At 31.7% G+C, this 19878-nt stretch overlaps 1 protein-coding gene across 8 annotated transcripts in view; it reads right to left on the bottom strand.

Annotated features, from left to right (window-relative positions):
- The window catches only part of Arv1 (ACAT-related protein required for viability 1), a 71504-nt gene extending 57559 nt beyond the window's left edge, over positions 1–13945 (bottom strand). Inside the window, exons 1-3 of one of the 8 annotated variants that reach the window (XM_085825267.1) lie at positions 12016–12658; positions 9304–9392; positions 7490–7609 (exon numbers count right to left, since the gene is read on the bottom strand). In XM_085825267.1, the coding sequence (XP_085681393.1) occupies positions 7490–7546 (57 nt within the window). In that variant the 5' untranslated portion in view covers positions 7547–7609; positions 9304–9392; positions 12016–12658. Of the gene's footprint in view, positions 1–7489; positions 7610–9303; positions 9393–12015; positions 12659–13122 lie in introns of those variants that run through there. The other 7 variants (XM_085825266.1, XM_085825264.1, XM_085825263.1 and 4 more) reach the window with 7 other exon arrangements.
- Between the last annotated feature and the right edge of the window lie 5933 nt (positions 13946–19878).

Raw genomic sequence — 19878 nt, 5'->3', positions numbered from 1 at the left:
CTTGTCGGTGTGCATTCTGCCTCTCTCTTGCCCCGAAGTAGTTAACTTATTTCGAATTATCCAGGAGGTATTTATCTTTTTTGTCGGATCCACTATTCGATATGATATTACGAAAAGATGTGCAAAAACCAACCTAAAAGGAAACAGCCTGACAATATGGTTGGAAAAATATGTAGCTGTGAGAGCTCTTTTAACAAATTTACCAAAAGCAGTAAAATCCTTGAAAGAAATTAACTATCTTTCTCTTAGTGCAGAATCAAATTACTAAGCAGGACATTTGCTACATGTTGTAAAAAATTTTGAATTTATTATCAACCTGACAATTTGGGCTGTCTTTGAGAAATCAATCGAATAAATATTGAAATTCAAAAGGAAGAAACTGTTCTTGTGCGTTCCATTAATTAACGGAATGTCTGACCAAAACTTTGCAAAAATTGAGAGAAATTCTTATGGCCTATTGGATAGAAGAATCTAAAGCAGCATCCGAAAAAACTAAGGTTGAACCTATTTTGACAAATAAACGAATTCTAAAGCGCAAAAAGCAGTTTGATGTACTGTACAAGGACGAAACATGACTACTTCATCTTGTCATTTCTAATGCAAGGAAAATTGTATTTGATCAAATCTTATCAGAAATTAAAACGAGGGTAAACAGCGCTACTACACTAAATTCTAATTTCGCATTTCTCAATGGTCGTGAAATATTGAATATGTCAACTGAAGAATTGCAAAAGAATGGAGCAGATCTTGAAAACATGAGCGAGATCTAAACACATTTGAGTTCTGCCAAGAACTTGCCATTTTTAAACAACAAGCCTCGATGTTATTCGTCGACATAAAAATGACTAGAGTTTTTTATCTCTTGCGACAGATCTACACCTATAATTTTCAGGATGTCTTTTACAATATTTGTATCGCCCTGCAGATTTATTCTATGATACATCCGCAAGTGAGCAAAGTTTAGCAAATTAAAACTTAATAAAACTATCTGAGATCATCGATGAACCAGGAGCGTTTATCAAGTCACGCAGTTCTGGCAATCGAAAATCAAACAGAACATGAAGTTAATTATGACGATGCCATAGATTTATTTGCAGAACAAAAGGCTCACAGAGTAAAATTTTAATTCTGTAATATTTTAAGAGCATTAGGTAAGAACTTAAAATTATTAATGAAATAAGAATTATGAAAAGAAGTACGATACTAAACTTTTCCTTTCAGCAGTAGCCCGTATTCTTGTTATGTATAGCTAATGAAAGTTAGTTATGTAATTAATCAGCTCATCGATTGTCCCAACTTATTTTATCTATTGTTTGTAATGTAAAGTGCCATTTCTATTTTTCGTACTATGCTGAACTGCTTTAGTATTTAGTACTGAATTACTTTCCATTAGTATGGCTAGTTATTGTTGCAAACATTGCAAAACTGCATACTTCAGAGGAAACTTAAATTTGATTATTACAGTGCAAAAATAGTATTTTGTATGAATATGTAAATATTTCTTATGTCATCGGGCTATAGTACTGAGGATGATAGTAGAGTAGCCTACATAAAGGCGTTACAGTGAAATGAATTTTAAAATGCCAGGTTAAAATTGTTGTTATTTTAGAGAATTTGGTGTGTTCATTATTGAATCCCTTTCATTCGTGATTTGTAACTTATATATATTTGTTTAAGATATTAATTAGTAATGTGTCAGTTCTATTTTTTGCACTATGCTGAACTGCTTTACTATTGGGTCAGTCCATAAATTCGTGCGCATTTTTTGGTAAATTTTTAAATAATATAAAAACACAATTAACCATTTTAATCAATTATATATTTTTCTCCATTACCTACAATGTCTCCCCATCTTACAGGCAGCTTTTTAATGCCGTTGCTGCAAAAAGACTCTAGTTTTGATGCAAAAAAACTTGAAAGTTCATTGAGTACATCTTGTTTAGAATTAAATTATTTTCCTAGTAAAAAATTTTGTAAGGCACAAAATAAGTGAAAATCACTTGGGGCAATATCTGGGGAGTAAGCAGGATGAGGCAAAAGCTCCCAATTAAATTCACCAATTTTTTGCAGCGTTGTTTCAGCCGTATGCAGTCTAGCATTATCATGATGAAACAACACTTTCTTGATATTCACCAAACGTGGGCACTTTTTTGATCAATTCTGAGTTTAGACGTTAAAGTTGTTCACTATAAACTTCTGATTTAATCATTTGATTTGGTTCTAACAGTTCAAAACGTCCTGAACGAGGTTCATCATCAATGCTGCTTTTTCCAACTTTAAACCATTTTTGGGCAGTCCTTACACTAATAGTGTGTTCACCACGTACAATTAATTCTTATAGCTGCAAACCTGGCAGATTCACCACATGAAAATAAAAAATGTAGCACAGCACATTTTTACTGATTATCTATATTCATCCTCTATGGGTAAAATGCGTTCGATATTTACGAAAGTTGGTAATGAACTGAATAATATGTTAGTCAAACGATGACAAGTTTCAACAGGTTCAAAATTGTATTATTTTAGTAAATGTGTCATAGTGAATTCCCCGCATACTCTTGATGCGCACGAACTTACGGGCTGACCCGATATTTAGTACTGAATCATTTTCCATTGGTCTGGCTAGTTACTGTCGCAAATATTGAAAAATTGCTTATTTCAGAGAAATTTAAATTTGATTATTACAGTACAAAAATAGTGTTTTGTGTGAGTATGTAAATATTTACTATGTTATCGGGCTTTGTGAAGACAATAGTAAAGTTCCTGAGTTGGCTGCCTGAAGTTACTTTTAACTTGCTGGGTTAAAGTTACTGTTAGTATCGAGAAATTGGGATAAAATTATTGAATCCATTGGATTAGTTATTTGTATTTTGCTTACATTTGTTTAAATAATATTTTTTATTATTTAGTAGTGTGTGATTCCCATTTTTGTACTGTGCTGAACAATTTTAGTACTTAGTACTAAATCGTTTTCTATTAGTATCATTTATTAGTATGAGTAGGTATTGTTACAAATATTGATAAAAATCCCTATTTCAGGGAAAATGTAAATTTCATTATTTCAATGCACTGGAGGAGCAACTGCATTAGGAGGGTTCGCACGAGTTTTTAATTATGTAACTTTTGATATGTATGTCGGGTTACCAGCGGCTGAGAGGTAAAGTCTGAACACTAGCAGTTCGGTCGGGGGTTAGTATGAAGCGAATTAGCGGGCTGTATGGGTGTTTCCGTCGTTTCGCTCATGCATGACTTGTATATGAGCCAATTTCTCTTAGAAAGTCCTCAGCGATTTCTCCTCTTAGGCAGGTGCTTTGCCATAAGTAAAGAAACTAAACCATTTGTTATGTATATTTCTTTTATAACAAAAATGGCACATACAGAATTTATTATTATAAAATGGATTTTACATTTTATCTCAAACCCTACATATTTCTATGTTTATTTAAAGAATTAAAATTTGTTAGAGAAACTTACAGGAAGATGGGTGATGGCGGCAGTTTAAGTTTTTGCCCTGCCTAGGAAAAATGCTAAATCTAGCGCTGGAAGCACCAAAATTAAAGAATGAAAATAATTTTATAATTTAGGATAAGAAATGGGATCCAAAATTTAGGGGTAGCAAAAATGTAGAATTTATAGAGGTGCTTGGTAGCAGAATTTAGGACCCGCAGAGACCAAATATCATCAGGCGGTACCTCAATAAGTGTGGAAATTTATTTATTTAGGATTCTCAATGTGGGAATTTATTTATTCAGGCTTCAGATATGTGTTAAGCATGTGCAAGAAATAGATGTAAATATAATAAATAACTTAACTAATACAATCAGGCTTAACTGTCTCAGTGCAAAATAGAAGCAAGACAAAATTTAGCGGAACAACTTGTCTTTCGTCACCAATAATGTATAGCAGACACTATTAAGCTACGCTAAAATTATACAGGGTGATTCATATAGAAGTATACAATTTAAATGCACTATAAATCAAGAACGATGCAAGATATTATACATTACCTGTAGCAAAACTGTATGGGATTATTTTAAGTTTTGTTAGAGACAGTTGCCATTGCTCTGTATGTGAACCTTTAGTCATACGACACACATCGAGCTGATAATCCATTTCTGCCCAGACGCTTGTTAAGGTATCTGAATCAAGTTCATCGATAGCGGCTGTGATATGCTGTTTCAACTCCACTAGATCAACAGGAAGGGAGGGACGAATACCTTGTCCTTTAGGTAACCCCACAGGAAGAAATTGCAAGGTATTAAGTCAGGTCTTCTGGATGGCCATTGGGTGTTGGGAATGTTGTAGTCTGTGGCTTGTCCAATCCATCAGTGAGTGAAATGTTCATCAAGGTAATCTCACACGTAGGCCACCACCCAGTTGGACATGGAAATTGTGAATGTCGTCCTGCAACTGCGGCATCAACCAAAGAGTTAACACATCCAAGAAAGTGGCTTATGCAACGGTTTGTTCGTGAAAAAAGAAAGGATTGAACACTTTCTTTCTGGACACTCCTCGGAACGCATTTACCTTACGGGAATCACGCACGTGTTGCACTGTAAATTTGGGATTCTCTATTCTCCAAAAGTGAAAATTATGCTTGTTTACCTTCCCATTGATGTGAAATGTTGCTTAATTGGTGAAAACTAAACGATCTGCAAAATTGTCATTTTCAAAAGAAAGCTGTGTATCGGCAAAATTCAAAGCGATTTTGTTTGTCAAAGTCACTCAGATTTTGCAACACCTGCACTTTGTAAAGAATCATTTTCAGCTTCTTTCTCAAAATTCTTCAGACAGTGGGCTGAGAAAATCCACACTTTAAAACTCACTTTCCACTTTGATTTTCCTGGGCTTCGTTCAATGGCGGTGCAAACTCTATTGGTGACTTCTTGGGGTACATTCGTACAGTAGGTGGTCTAGGACTTTTACTTTTGTACAAACAGCCCGTAGTTTTAAAATTTTCATGCCGTTGATAGATAGCTTTTAGTTGAAGGTTCGTTTCTGAATTGTGATCGAAATTGCAGTTGCAGATTCTGTTTTGCTAAATTCAAGAACACAAAAAGCCCTCTCCACTGCAGACATCACCATTTCAACTGACTAGTCGCATGACATGTATGTGATTGCCTATATCACTTCCATCAGGGGCTAGACACAAACTTTAAGGGGATGTCTACCTTGTAGTTCACTGAAGTGGTGGGCGTCTTTGACTGTCACTGCTTTACAGCATCTGGAAAGTGTATACTTCTTTATGAATCACCCTGTACTTTACCGATTCCAAGGAATTTTAGCCAATGTAGCAGATTAGGCTGTTCCTTAACTCTCTGATTTGACCCAGCTTAATTATTTTTCACAGCAGTTTGATGAAAATTAAAGTTTCAGGTTTTGACCATGTCGAAAAATGTTTCCAATTCTGGAGCTGCAGCAGGATCAACAAAGTGAAAGCATGTTTTGATGCCCTTTAAACAAAAAGTGGAATTGCTGCAAAAAATGGATAAAAGTATATCCATCTCAAAATTATGCGAAATGTATGGCATTGGAGAGTCAACTGTAAATGACATAAGAAAACAGAAAAAAGAACTTTTTGAATTTTTTGTGGATTCCGACACCCACTTGTAACAAATAACAGAAAAAAATTATTTCTTATGCTAAAAGTGAAGATCATGAAAAAATGATTATTGAATGTGTCAGACAGCATTGCAGTGAGGGTGTGCCATTGATGGGTCACAGACTAATGGTGCAAGCTAAAATATTTCACTAAGAAATAAATTTAAAAATTGAGTGCACATTGTTTAACCAAATCTAAAAATCACCATGGTATAAGGCAGTTAAGAATTTTAAGGAAAAAAGCTTCAGCTGATACTGAAGCTGCTGAACTATTTGCAGATGAATTCATTGAATTCATTAATAGTTAAACATTATCTCCAGAACAAATTTACAATGCTGATGAAACTAGTCTTTTCTGGCAATATGTACTACAAAATATCTTGGCAACCTCTATAGAAAAGGTTCCAACTCGTGTCAGAGATTTCAAAGTGAGACTACGAATTTTAGGATTCACAAATGCAGCAGGAATGCACAAGAGTAAACCTTTCATTATCGGAAAAAATACACGATCTCAAGCATTTAAAGGAGTAAAACATTTCCTGTTATATATCATGCAAATAAAAGAACACGGATGACACAAGTGTAAATGGATGATTGGTTTGAAAATCATTTCATACACAAGACTTTCAGAATTTGGTTGGTTTACATGTTAACACAAAAATTGTCCTGATTGTAGATAACTGTCCAGCTCATTCTTCAATTAAAGTTTTACTGAAAAATAATGTATCCATATTATTCTTTCCACCAAATTGTACGTCCATCTAGAATTTTTAAAACCCATATTAAATTTCTTGAATAATGGCCAGACTTTTCAAGAATTTAAAAAATATTTTAGCTTAAAATCTGCTTTGTGGAGCAACGCAAGATCATGTGAGGATGTCTCTCCAGATACAGTCAAAAGTCGTTAATCCGGACTCGTCGGGACTTCGGTGATTCCGGATTATAGGTCATCAGTTTAAATCTGGTAAGATGGCATGCAGAAATTACAAAATTAAAAATACGAACCGTAATTTATGAAATAAAGAACAATTATGATCTAAAGGGTATCAAAATTTACAAAAAGAAAAAGCTTAATATTTATTTGTTTACTTTATTAAACATTTCTTTCAATGTAAGTTATTTAAGTTGCTTCATTTCATGTGAAAATACTTTCTCTTTAATTCTATTAAACAGACATAATTTCTTGTTCAGTTACAAAGTTCCGCTGTTCAAGTCCTATAATTGCTGTGTCGAGAATACCGACTAATTTGTCAATAAAAATTTTTTCATTTTCAATAACATCTGTGTCACTTTCTTCACTATCGGAAGCGAATTATAATGACGAGGAATTTGATTTAAATCATATCAAAGATGGAGTACATCGAGATGAAGTACTACATTTAGTAAGGAGTTATAAGCCAAATAAAATAGAAACATCTGCCCTGAAGATAAGTATAGTGCTGACAGATCAACTTCCAATTCATTGCACGCTGCGGCATTATGTTAAAATCAAAAATACATTCAATTATAAATGTACGATTTAATGTTGTTGCTTTTTCTCCGAGGTCAAAGCAGCCTAATAATGATTTAAAGTTAATCTCTACATTTATAACATATTTATTTAACCGTCAATCATTTTATAATTATGGTGCATATAAGACTTGTCTTGTAACATCTATAAACACAATCATAACCAACTTCATCACTGAAATTTTTTACATTATTTTTTATTCACTCCTTAATGCATTAGTAATCGTTAATGAAACAAGGTAATATAATTTTTTAACTACAAAAGAAAATTATTATAATCTGGAATTAGTTTTCATAAAGTTTAATAATATAATTTATCTATACACTTCTTCATATGTAATGAATTCAACATACTTTTGTAATAAAATCAGCATATTACCTGAAGATCCAAATTGAACAAGACATGTCTTACAGCTTCGCTTCTCAAAAGAAACATATCTATTATAATAATAGACCATTCAGTTTCAACATATTTATCAGCAACTGCACCACAGTTAACCTAAAATCAAAATGCATTAAAAAAAAATGTGTAGCTAATGTCTTCATTATATTTAGAAATTGATTAACAGTATTTATTAGCCTTAAAAAATTTTACATTGCAAATCATGCACAGTCCATCAGAAAAGAAAAAATACAGAACAGTTCTTGTACACATCTAGTTACTTTGTGATTATTCAAACCCGCTAGTTCAAAATGTAGTAAAACTGCTATGCTTTTAGTATATGTTCATGTACACATGTAACAAAAGTCAAATTCATACATGCACACGATTCGTATGCTCATATGTATGCTTTATACTTAACAGTACTTTTCCATTTCGCCGGCGAAAATCCCACCAAGAACTTTATTGGCAACAACATACAGTATATACATAAAAAATTTTAACAAATGTTAGTTCTAAGAATTTTTTATTTTGAAGGCATAAACATTTTAATATTGTTTAAAACTTTGTAAAAAACCAATAAATAAAGACAATAAATCTGTAAAAAGATATTAATTTAAGAATTTACTATGCTATCATGGTTCAACATCCTGATTTGCCTTTTCATATCACATGACCCTAAGTGATCTTATCTTACACAAAATACACTACAAAAATCTAATTCTCTCACTAATTATCTACATTAATTTCAAGTTAAATCTTAATTTGGAATAAAAGTTTAAATACAAGAATTATTTCAATTTGTACGAATAGCTTACTAAAAAATTATGTAAAACTGTAGTGCTTTACTTCGCTAGCGCATTCTCATTAGAATTGATGAATGTAACCCTTGACTTTGCCTTTTTTATATTTTCACCTTCAGGTGAGAGGTGTGATTGCATCCTAATTGACTTAATTACAGTGAATGGCCTTAGGGATAAAATTGAACTATCTGGTAAAGATTCTATGTAATTGTATGACAGTATTGAAAGAAACAATCAATCTGATAAGAAATGGCTGCAAATTGTTTTGAAAATGAAGCGTAAAAGGTTACCAGCAAGGATGTTACTTTTGGCATCAGTTGTACCATTATTAGCGACCTGCGCCAGCAAAATATAAAAGTACCTATTTAACTATTGCTTACCAAATAGTTTTGAAGGTCTGTTAAAAAAAAATATCAGATATATAATTATAATAATCTTTTGCCACATATGTGCTTGCTTCTGATGTCAAAAAATCCCAAATTTCACCAAGTGCTGCTTACAGAAACATCCTCATAATCATTTTTAATTTTGTGGATGTAAAATTGAAAAAAAAAATAATAATAATGTAAGACTAATAAAAATAAACACAGTTCTAAACCTACACAATAAAGGGATATTTCAGGTATTACTGAAAGATGCTACAGTCAAAAGTCGTTAATTCGGACACCCATAATTCGGAATGATCTATAATCCGGACCTCAAAACTAAAAACTTTCTGCGCATGCGCCGCGTTGACACATGCGCATAGGCGTTTACGCGTGCGCGTAAGACCTTTTACGACTGCGCATATGAGTGTGCACAAAGTTTTTAGTTTTGAGGTCCGGATTATAGATCATTCCGAATTATGGGTGTCCGAATTAACGACTTTTGACTGTATCACACATTTAATGTTCATTTTATAAAACAGACTATGACATATGCTTCTAAAAGTACACAATTATTGTTTTTTTTTTTAAATGTGCGATGAATGAAAATTTGCATTGGATGTATTTTGAGTTTAAACCATACTTTCTCTTTTGGTGCCTTAAAAAAGAATCAATCTAGAGGGGGAAAATATCAAGAGACAAGCAGAGACTGGAAAACCTCAACAAAGTGCCCTAAAAGAAAAAGATTTGATGTTATCTATTAAGAAAATCACACTTTCATTTAATGCAAAATATTTGCTCTGGAAACTGTATTATGCTTTCCCAACTCAATTTCATTTTTTTCTACTTTACAGAACAGTTTACTTATCCATTAGCTTTGATTTCAGAATTATATAAATATCTTGATATTACAAATGAAAAAGCAGGGTACTATTCGGTTTCGAGGGCCGTAAAAAATCGCCAAACTATTGTTCATGCCAATGCTGCCACAAATAATTGCGGCAAGAAAGGAAGTATAATAACTATTTAAGATTGACATTTTAATTTAGATGAAGGTTAATTTCATATAATACTTTTTTATTATTATAATATATATGAAAAAGGCTAAACATGACTGAATGGAAGCATAAGAGTAAACTATTTAAGATCATTATTATAATTTATATAAAAATTGCTAAACATAACTGAATGGATGCCTGCATCACTATTTCACTACCGACTTATCGCTATAGCATAATTTCATTTCGTTGGTTGTTCAAACGTAATTTTCTATAATAAATGATGTTTTTTCTTTGAAAATATTCTCGGTAAAGTGCAGAATCACTCACTTATTTGTTTGCCGCTTTTTACAATTTTTGTCAATTTTCTTTTACTTTTTAAGTGAAAATAGGTCGATGTGTACATAGATAAAGTCAAGCATGTGCGCAGTGCCATTTTTATGCAATTCTAAGATTTTTTTTTTTTTAAGTGAAAATAGGTCGATGTGCACATGGATACCGAGTATGTGCAATTCTTAAAAACGCGTGAAGGAGCGGGTGATTCCGCACTTTACCCAAAATTCTATTGCTGAGTTTTTGTCATGGGCAATTCCCAAATTGTTAAATCCATAGGATATCAAAAAAGGATTTAAAAATAAACTAGTATTTCAATGGCGTCTTGAGAAATATAGAACTATATAAACTTACGAGATCTGAAATCAGCACATACGCTAGATTTGGAGCGCTGTTAAATGGGCGTGTTTGCTAGATTTGGCGCTTTTGCGCGTACATTTTCACTGCAATTTTTTTACGGCCCTTGAAAGCGAATACAGTCAAAAGTCGTTAATCCGGACTCGTCGGGACTTCAGCGATTCCGGATTATCGATTTTTCCGGATTATAGATCATCAGTTTAAATCTGGTAAGATGGCATGCAGAAATTATACAATTAAAAATATGAAACCATAATTTATGAAATAAAGAACAGTTATGATCTAGATGGTATCAAAATTTACAAAAAATAAGCTTAATATTTATTTGTTTACTTTACTAAACATTTCTTTCACTGTAAGTTGTTTCATTTTTTATGTGATAATACATTCTCTTTAATTCTATAAACAGAAATAATTTCTTGTTCAGTTACAAAGTTCTGCTGTTCAAGTCCTATAATTGCTGTGTCGAGAATACCGACTAATTTGTCAATTGAAATTTTTTCGTTTTCAATAACCTCTGTCACTTTCTTCGCTATCGGAAGCGAATTATAATTACGAGGAATTTGATTTAAATCATATCAAAGACGGAGTACATCGAGATGAAATACTGCATTTAGTAAGGAATTATAAGCCAGATAAAATAAAAACATCTGCCCTGAAGATAAGGATAGTGCTGACAGATCAACTTCCAATTCATTGCGCGCCACGGCATTAAAGATAAACAAAGGATATGCCTTTATCTATTTTTTTGCAGCAATTCCACTTTTTGTTTAATAGACTTCGAAACATACTTTCGCTTTGTAGATCCTTTACATATTAGTAAATATATATCAGAAATTCTATTTGACATAATCGAAAGTTCAAGTTTACTTTTATAAAATTGCTCTAACAGTCTGCAAAAAATAATAAGCCAAATCCAATTCAAAGATTAAGGAACAACGCAATAAACTGAATTAGATAATTTTTGCTTAGCTTATACCGTCCTGTATACATTAAACGCGCATTCGTAAACTTATTTTGCGCATGCGCACACGCATATTTGCAGCCGTAAAGGTTTTACGCGCATGCCTCAACGAGACGCATGCGCAGAAAGTTTGTAGCTTTGAGGTCCGGATTATAGATCATTCCGGATTATGGGTGTCCAAATTAACGACTTTTGACTGTAGTACCAAAAGCAGTAATCATCATCATTCATCGAGTTACATGTAATACACAAAAGGTAAAATCCTAGTATACGGTGCAACCTTGGCGCGATTTTGAAAATTATCGCCAACACGAAACATGATCCAAAGAAAGTCTATATAAATACTAACCACTATATACATTGTATATACATAGTATATACTATGTATAACTATATATATTCTTTGAATGACCTGTTTACTACTCATCGTATATGTCTCATTTTTACTGCTCATCATAAAGTTGCCAAAAGTAGCCAAATCCCGTGTGCACCGGATACTAGGATTAAACCTACACAAATATCCCCATTTGTACTATTTTGTACAAAATTAACAACTAGCACTGTACAGAGCAAACTTGAGATACAGAAGCAAGAAAAAAAAATCACTCAAGTAATGATTCAACACAATCTTATATAAAATTCAAATTCCTTTGAATCAACCCAACACAAAATTATTTAATTAATTATGACATGTATCACTTACACAAGTGGTTAATTTTATTATCTCAGGACCAAACTGTTTATAAACTGAAGAGCAGAAACAGCCACAACTGACACAAACTGGCGTTTTCACTGACATTTAAATACAAAACAAATAAGTTATTATCTTCTTTTTAAACAATATGAACGAAATATATCACACATATACATGTAACAGAAAAACTCCTATTCCACCATATACTAGTTTAGGTAAACTAAACTACATTTTCCGTACTCAGAAATAGCAAGATGAATATCATAGAATTCTGAACGTTACATTTATGTATATAAAATAAAGTTTCTCGAGGGGGAAATAACCACATTTTATCTGAAACTAATACTTTCCGTTAAATTTGAAGTTCTACAGAATATGCATCTTTTTGCCTGCTAATTGCAACTCATTGCGCAGTACAAATAACAAGTATAAGGCTAGACAATTGACGATACTCAAAATAGGAAGTAACCCTATTCTAACCTCCTTGGAAGTAACCGTTCGACTAAAAAAGATCGCAAATGAAATAAAGGAATTAAATTTTGTGTTAGATAAAGTGTGAATTAGGATTTTTCATATCTTTCGAATAATATTCTTCAGAAGGTCTTCGGTTAGGTGTTCGCCACAAGCATTAGAGTTTATTTCACGTGTTTGTTCTTAAGTTTTTGTTTCTATGGTTTGTGCTGATTGAAAAAAAAAAAGGGGGGGAGGATTTATTAATTTTTGGGTAATCTTCGGATAACAGCCTGAACATTTTTTTGCATTCTTAATTCGGTATGATATGTGAAAGTACTTCAGAAGAAGAGTTCAATAATCTGAAGATAAGAATGCGTTCTAAATCTATGTTAAATAGTGAAAATGATGATATTTATATGAAATATGAGTATAGTATTTACTTTTTCGAAATGAAATTTTATTTGACTGATCACAGTTCATGAATAATAAAATAAATCATTGTATATTCTGGGAGGAAGTGTAAGTAACATCTAATTTATTTATGGGGAAAAAATCGTCACATAAACATTCTATAGGAAATTTTTCATCATGTTTCACAGAATTATCATTTGTTGCACAGTACATAAGACCTTAAATTAGAAATATGAGGCATAAGCAGCATACCGTTAAAAAGAATTATATCTGCGATGTTTGTAGTAAAAGTTGTAAGACTAAATCTAGTCTTGAAATTCATTACCATACTCATTCCGAGAAGACTTACGTGTGCGATCTTTGCAGTATCCATTTTAGTCAAAGAAGTCAACTGAAAACTCATTATTTAATTCACAGAATGGAAAAGCCTCATTGCTGCAGTGTTTGTGGTCGATATTTCAGAACTAAACACCATCTCAGCAGACATAATCTTGTTCACACAGAGGAAAAGCCTTATGAGTGTGATGTCTGTGGTCGAAAATTCGTTGCAAAACATCATCTTGCTAGGCATTATTTTGCACACTTAGATAAAAAGCCGTTGGTTTGCAATGTATGTGGTCGAAATTTCAAAGCAAAACAGTACCTAGATAGGCATTGTCTCACTCACACTGAGGAAAATTCTCACTTGTGTAATGTATGTGGAAGGAGATTCAATACAAAAAGCTCTCTTTCAAATCATTATCTTATTCATACAGGAGAAAAGCCTTTTATGTGTGATATTTGCAACAAACAATTTAGGGAGAAGAGACTGCTTAAACGACATCATTTGACACATTCTAATGATAAGCCATATGTGTGTGACATTTGTGGTCGAAATTTTATAACAAAAAGGAGTCTTACGAATCACCGCCTTACACACACTGGGGAGAAACCCCATGCATGTATTATTTGTAACAAACGTTTCAGATTAAAAGATTTTCTGAGAAGGCATTATTTAACTCATACAAATGAGAAGCCTTATGAGTGTGATATCTGTAATATGCATTTCAGCCAAAAAAATTATTTAGCTGCACATTACCTTACAATTAAGCATATTGGCAATTTATTTCCTAATGGAAATCAACATTTAGTACAAAGCATTAAACATTAGTTATGTTAAATGTGTACAGTATTTTCATGTGCATAGTTTTGTAAATATTTATAGTGTTTTATAATGAAAATTTTATTTTATTGTTGTAATGGTGAATATTTTTATAAAAAAGTAAAGTGTGTATTTTGTTATAGGTGGTGTTTTTATTAAAAAAGGTCTCAAAGTATATTTTTAAATAAAAATTATTCAACATCAGTATTTGCAAACTATTTATTATTTTATTTATGCTGTAAAAATTGCTTGAATATCTTAGCAAATATTATAAATATATTACTTAGTGTTCATTTATTTAAAAGTAAATAAAATAATGCAAATTGTAATTGAAGCCATCATCTGATAGGAACTGATAAGCATTTTATATCAATTCTTTTTTCTCCTTTTGCATAAGAGTAACAATACCAGCTGAAGTTATAAAAGAAAATTTTAAAAATTCAATTTTTACCAATCATATATATTTTTACTTACATATTGTTTAAAACATACACTAGAACCAATCTAATGAGTAATTACATGTTACTGTTCAAAGACTATTTATTGGATAAGTTAGTGATTTATAAACTTCCATTATTTTATGCTTTTAAAATTTACTTAAATTATCAGATGAATTCAAAAAAAATTGTAAGCAGCTTATCTTAGATGAAAAGGTGCAATCTTAAGAAAATTACATTAGATTATAGTATGGTGTGAAAAATGCTGTAATATATTTTTAATTGCACTATTATTAACCATCGCAGGCTGATCTTTAGAATATGGTAACTGGTAGTTTGGCGACATTTTCGAGGCGATAAAGGTTACTACCTGGGACTTTGGTAATAATGTGAGCAGTACTCAGTTTCGATTACGCATTATTTTGTGTGAGGGAAATGAGAGATCATGGGATATGTCATGTGATATTAATGGACGAATTACGGTTCTTTAATCGGAAAAGGGGGGAAATCGGGAAAAAATCTGGAAATTTTGTATTTGGCTTTATTCTGTGTTGTGTGAAACAGTGTTCGTTAATTTTTTGGGTGCTACTTTGGTAGACGGTTGCACAGATTTTTGGCGATTTACGTTGGCGCGATTTTTACAATCGTCAGCCATTTTGAAAAATGCTGTTTTTACGCATAGTAAAGTATTCGAAACTTAAAAAAAAAATAAATAAATATCCTTAAAAGTAATGGATTAATTTTTTGTTGAAAATGTCGTTTTTTAAGATGGCAGGCAAGTGTAAATAAATACATTTACTATGAGTATAAAGTACTAAAGTAAGGCTATTATTACTTTCATATAGCAAAAAAGAGAATAAAAACACCGCTATAAAAACATTGTGCCAACGTTTAATTAGATTAAAATATTACTGAAATTGAATATCGAATTAAAAACCATCCTACCAACATTTAAAAGAATTAGAATATTATTAAATTCAAATACTTTAAAATACGTTATATAAAATATAATTAACAGTAAAACATATGTGACAATAATTATCTCAGCAATTTTTGAAAATAGTGTATTAATTTTTTTAACAAAAATTGAAGTATAGAATTATAAAATAAAAGAAAAATATGTACTTAAATTTTTTTGAGTAATTTAACCTCTTGTTTATTGATAAGTACCACAAAAAAAATCGAAATCATAATTGAATCGGATCTTTTAACCATCTTCATCTGTTATCCGGGCCCACCAGCGGCCGAGCGGTAAAGTCGCTGAACACTGGTAGTTCGGTCCGAGGTTCGAATCCCGCGAACGGGCAGGCTGCATGGGCGTTTTCGTGGTTTTCCCCATGTGTAACATGTATACGAGCCAGTTTCCCTTAGAAAGTCCTCCCCTTAGGCAGATAGCCCTCGAGGCTTTGCCATAATCACACACATACATACATACATACAATTCATCTGTTATCCAAATATCTTGCACTTCATTGAAGAAGCAATTAGTGAGGTTTCCTCCAAAATTTCATCTGAACACTATTAATAATTTATAAATAAATCTTTGATTAGGAAAGACAGGTTGGCCAAAATAAAGTCTCAAAGGGCAATTTTTTTATTCCAATACCAATAATTCTTGGTAATTACCAATAACAACATTCATCTTCGAAACGGAGTTATCCATTCCATTTGAAATCCGAGGAATTCGAAGAGATGAATAATAAAATTTTAAAATGGCGCGGTAATGCACAAATATTCAGTAACCAATCAGGGAGCTGATTACATCACACATAAAATTAAAATTATTTAAAAAATCATTCATAATAAACTCATTTTTAAAACAAATGCAAAATTAAATTTTATTTTAATATTTAACAGCCATAAATAATGTTTAAAACATTAGATTAAATTTATAGATATTAATAAAACCAATTACTTTTTAAGTAAGGTGACGTCATTGATTACATCATCCACAACATAAAATATTATAAACAACAAAATTTTTATTTCAAATAAAAATGTAAAATTAAATTGATTTTTAATATTTAGAAGCCATAATATTTAAAACACGGAAGTTATGCATAATAAAACGCATTATTTTTTTAATAAAATGACAACAAAGTATCGGTTACCATAAATAACTTATCCAACAATGGGTTTACCATAAGTTGTATTACTCGCCAAAAGGCAAATCGCCAAAATCCGTGCAACCGTCTACCAAAGTAGCACCATTTTTTGACCCCATGGCCCTAACTAAAGTGAATTCGAAATGGGTATTTAGTGGGATTGAAAGGGGTAAAGTGTTTCTTTAAGATTGTGCGAGATAGAAGTAAAGATGTTTTATTAAGTTATTTATTTTACCTGGTACCTTGCTGTGAACTATAAGTATGATTTTAAAGATCCTGAAACAGGCGCACATACGCTTGCTTTTTATTTAGAGGATGAAATAAGAAAAGTTTATCGGACACGTAATCAAGATTCTGAAGAAGATTAGGTAAGTTAGTATTTTTAATTATTTGAGGATATTATTTTTATGCATTGTTCTAAATGTAAGGTGGAAGTAATGTAATTTGGTATTATTGGGAAAATTGTTATTAGCAATGATTTAGTTTAAAGTAATTAGGATTGTAAGCTAATTTTTATTAATTTAATATATGTGCTTATTTATATTTTAAGTAGTGTTTTTGAATTTAATTATATTTTAATTAAATGATAGTTATTTTGTGAATTTTATGTTTGTAGGAATTTGGCATACGTTTTAGTTGAAGTAAACGTGCATGGAAATAATTTAAATATTTGACACTAAGTATTTGTAAAGTTTGCGGTATGAATTCGTTGGTGACATTTATAATATAATAGATAATTTAGAGGTAAAAGTTTTTGGATATTTTATTTATTTTATACGTGGAAATGTTCATATTTGGAAAGGGTATATACTTTTTCGTTATTAGGTAATTTCATATATGTTCTTTTTAACGGGTTTAAAGATTCAGAAAATTGTCATGCATTTTCATGAAATTTTCCTAATTTATGAGAAAAAAGCAGTGTACATGGATATGGTGAAGAGTGTGCGCAGTGCCATTTTTGTGCAATTCTGGGATTTTTTTTTTTAAGTAAAAATAAGTCGACGTGTACATGGTTTAGTGATATTTTAATTAAATGATAGGTATTTTGTGAATTTTATGTTTGTAGGAATTTGGTATACGTTTTAGTTGAAGTAAACGTGCATGGAAATAATTTAAATATTTGACACTAAGTATTTGTAATGCTTGCAGTATGAATTCGTTGGTGACGTTTATAATATAATACATGATTTAGAGGTAAAAGTTTTTAGATATTTTATTTATTTTATATGTTCAAATGTTCATATTTGGAAAGGGTATATACTTTTTCGCGATCAGGTAATTTCATATATGTTTTTTTTACCGGGTTTAAAGATTCAGAAAATTGTCATGTATTTTCGTGAAATTTTTCTAATTTATGAGAAAAAAGCAGTGTACATGGATATAGTGAAGAGTGTGCACTATGCCATTTTTGTGTAATTCTGGGATGTTTTTTTAAGTAAAAATAAGTCGACGTGTACATGGTTTATGTTTATGTGTTATTTTGAAAAACGCGTAAGGAGTATGGTATTATGCACTTTTTCCCAATTTTGCAGTGAATATTTGTCATGATTAAGCAGTTTTGTTAGATAAAATTCTAGCATAAGTGTAATTGTTAGAAGAAGTGTTCTAGTAGATAAAAAGAAAGGAAACATGTCTTTACTTCGGGAAGACAAAATGGCGGCGGGAAAAAAAAATAGAGGGTTGCTGTAGGAGAGTTGGTCGCCAAAAAATCGCCAAGTTACGATAATGTAAAGATCAACCAAATCGCAATTAACTTCAATGATTTGTTTGATTATTATATGTTAAATTCTACATAAATCTGATTATGTGGCTTTTATCCATGTCCTGTATGTGTATTAATTAATTACAGATCCATGCTAGCCAATACAATATGTCTTACATTAGCTGAATTATTGATGGAATGTAAATTAATTAAACTTGAAAGAGCAGATGCTAAGTGATAGAATTCCCATGTTTTTCTTTTACTTATTTGAAATAGAATTGTAATTAATTGTCTTACCACTACTTTGGGTATATGGATCATTCTTAATATTTTAGTTTTCAAATTCTATGTTGTAGTAGGATATGGTTTACTTTTTATACATAATATTATGAAACATTGTGCTTTGAAGGAGTGCATACAGAAACTTGATGTTATCATAAGTGATTCGTTGGATTTCAAAATACTGTATTTTATAAATATTACACATACAATAATAACTGAGTGTGAAATAAACCAGAATTTCACCAAATTTTCTTCACACAATACTAGTGTTCTGTGTATGCCCCATAGGTTATTAGATGTGGACAGATCGGCTTTTTTGTGGTATCAGATCAGAGCCATTTGCTCATCAGACTGAATCAGTTCTTTTTATGACTCGCCATTCATTAATACTTGGGTGAATAAGATCAGGAATGATGTGCAATGGCAGAACAAAGAGTAAAAACGAGAAGTGAAATAGGGAGAACTGATTCAATGAAAATGCTGATTCCTAAACTGATTTCTCTTGTTTGTTACTTTGAGGTACCGTAAAACTTCCTTTCTACATTCTGGAATTAAAAATATTCAGAAAGCTGGGATATGATAAAAACTAAACTCACGTTTAACATGGAAGGAGAAACATTCCTTTCTTCATTGATATGGGAATCAACTTTCTTGACATGCTCCTAACAAAAGCTCTCGATGAATGAACTCTAAAGGAGTCACATCTCCATTTTGTCAGATCACCATTTGCTTGCTCAATGAAGTGATTTATGAATGAATAACCCATTTCTGTTGGTCGCACAACACATCAAAGTGTTATATTGTGGAATGCTTCAAAAGGTATGAACAAATTCTTGTTCATACCTTTTGAAGCATTCTCCTGTCCGTGATTATCACACTAGCAGTGATGCATTCTCTGAACTGTATCAGCATCTTTGGTAGTGGGGTTGTATGCAAAAATGCATTTATTAATGTGAGCTTGAAGAAAAGTCGTAAATCAGGAAATTTTGGGAGCCGCGTTGTAAAACTTAGGCACTGAATTCCACTATCAATGGGAAGCAAGTCTTCTGGGGGATTATCACAGTAGCAATGATGCATTCTCGTAACTGTATCAAGATCCTTGGCAGGGGGTATATATAAAAATGCAGTCGTTAATGTAGCCCCAAAGAAAAGTCATATTGTCTAGTCACGATCAAACTCCATGAGAGGTAAGTTTCTCTGTTATGGAATGGCAACGAGACAGATTGTTGTTAAAAAAAGATAGATGATCGAATTCCATTGTCACGTTATATTGTGGATGTTGCGTTTTTTAAAATGAACCTATTACACTGTGCTAAATAGTACTAAAATGCTATATATTAA

This window comes from Stegodyphus dumicola, chromosome 10 (assembly GCF_044657685.1).
Source record: "Stegodyphus dumicola isolate Sdum_Otavi_A_Nest chromosome 10, ASM4465768v1".
NCBI classification, from domain to species: Eukaryota; Metazoa; Arthropoda; class Arachnida; order Araneae; family Eresidae; genus Stegodyphus; species Stegodyphus dumicola.
Note: the sequence above shows the minus strand (reverse complement) of the source record. Positions and strands in the feature narration are given on the sequence as shown.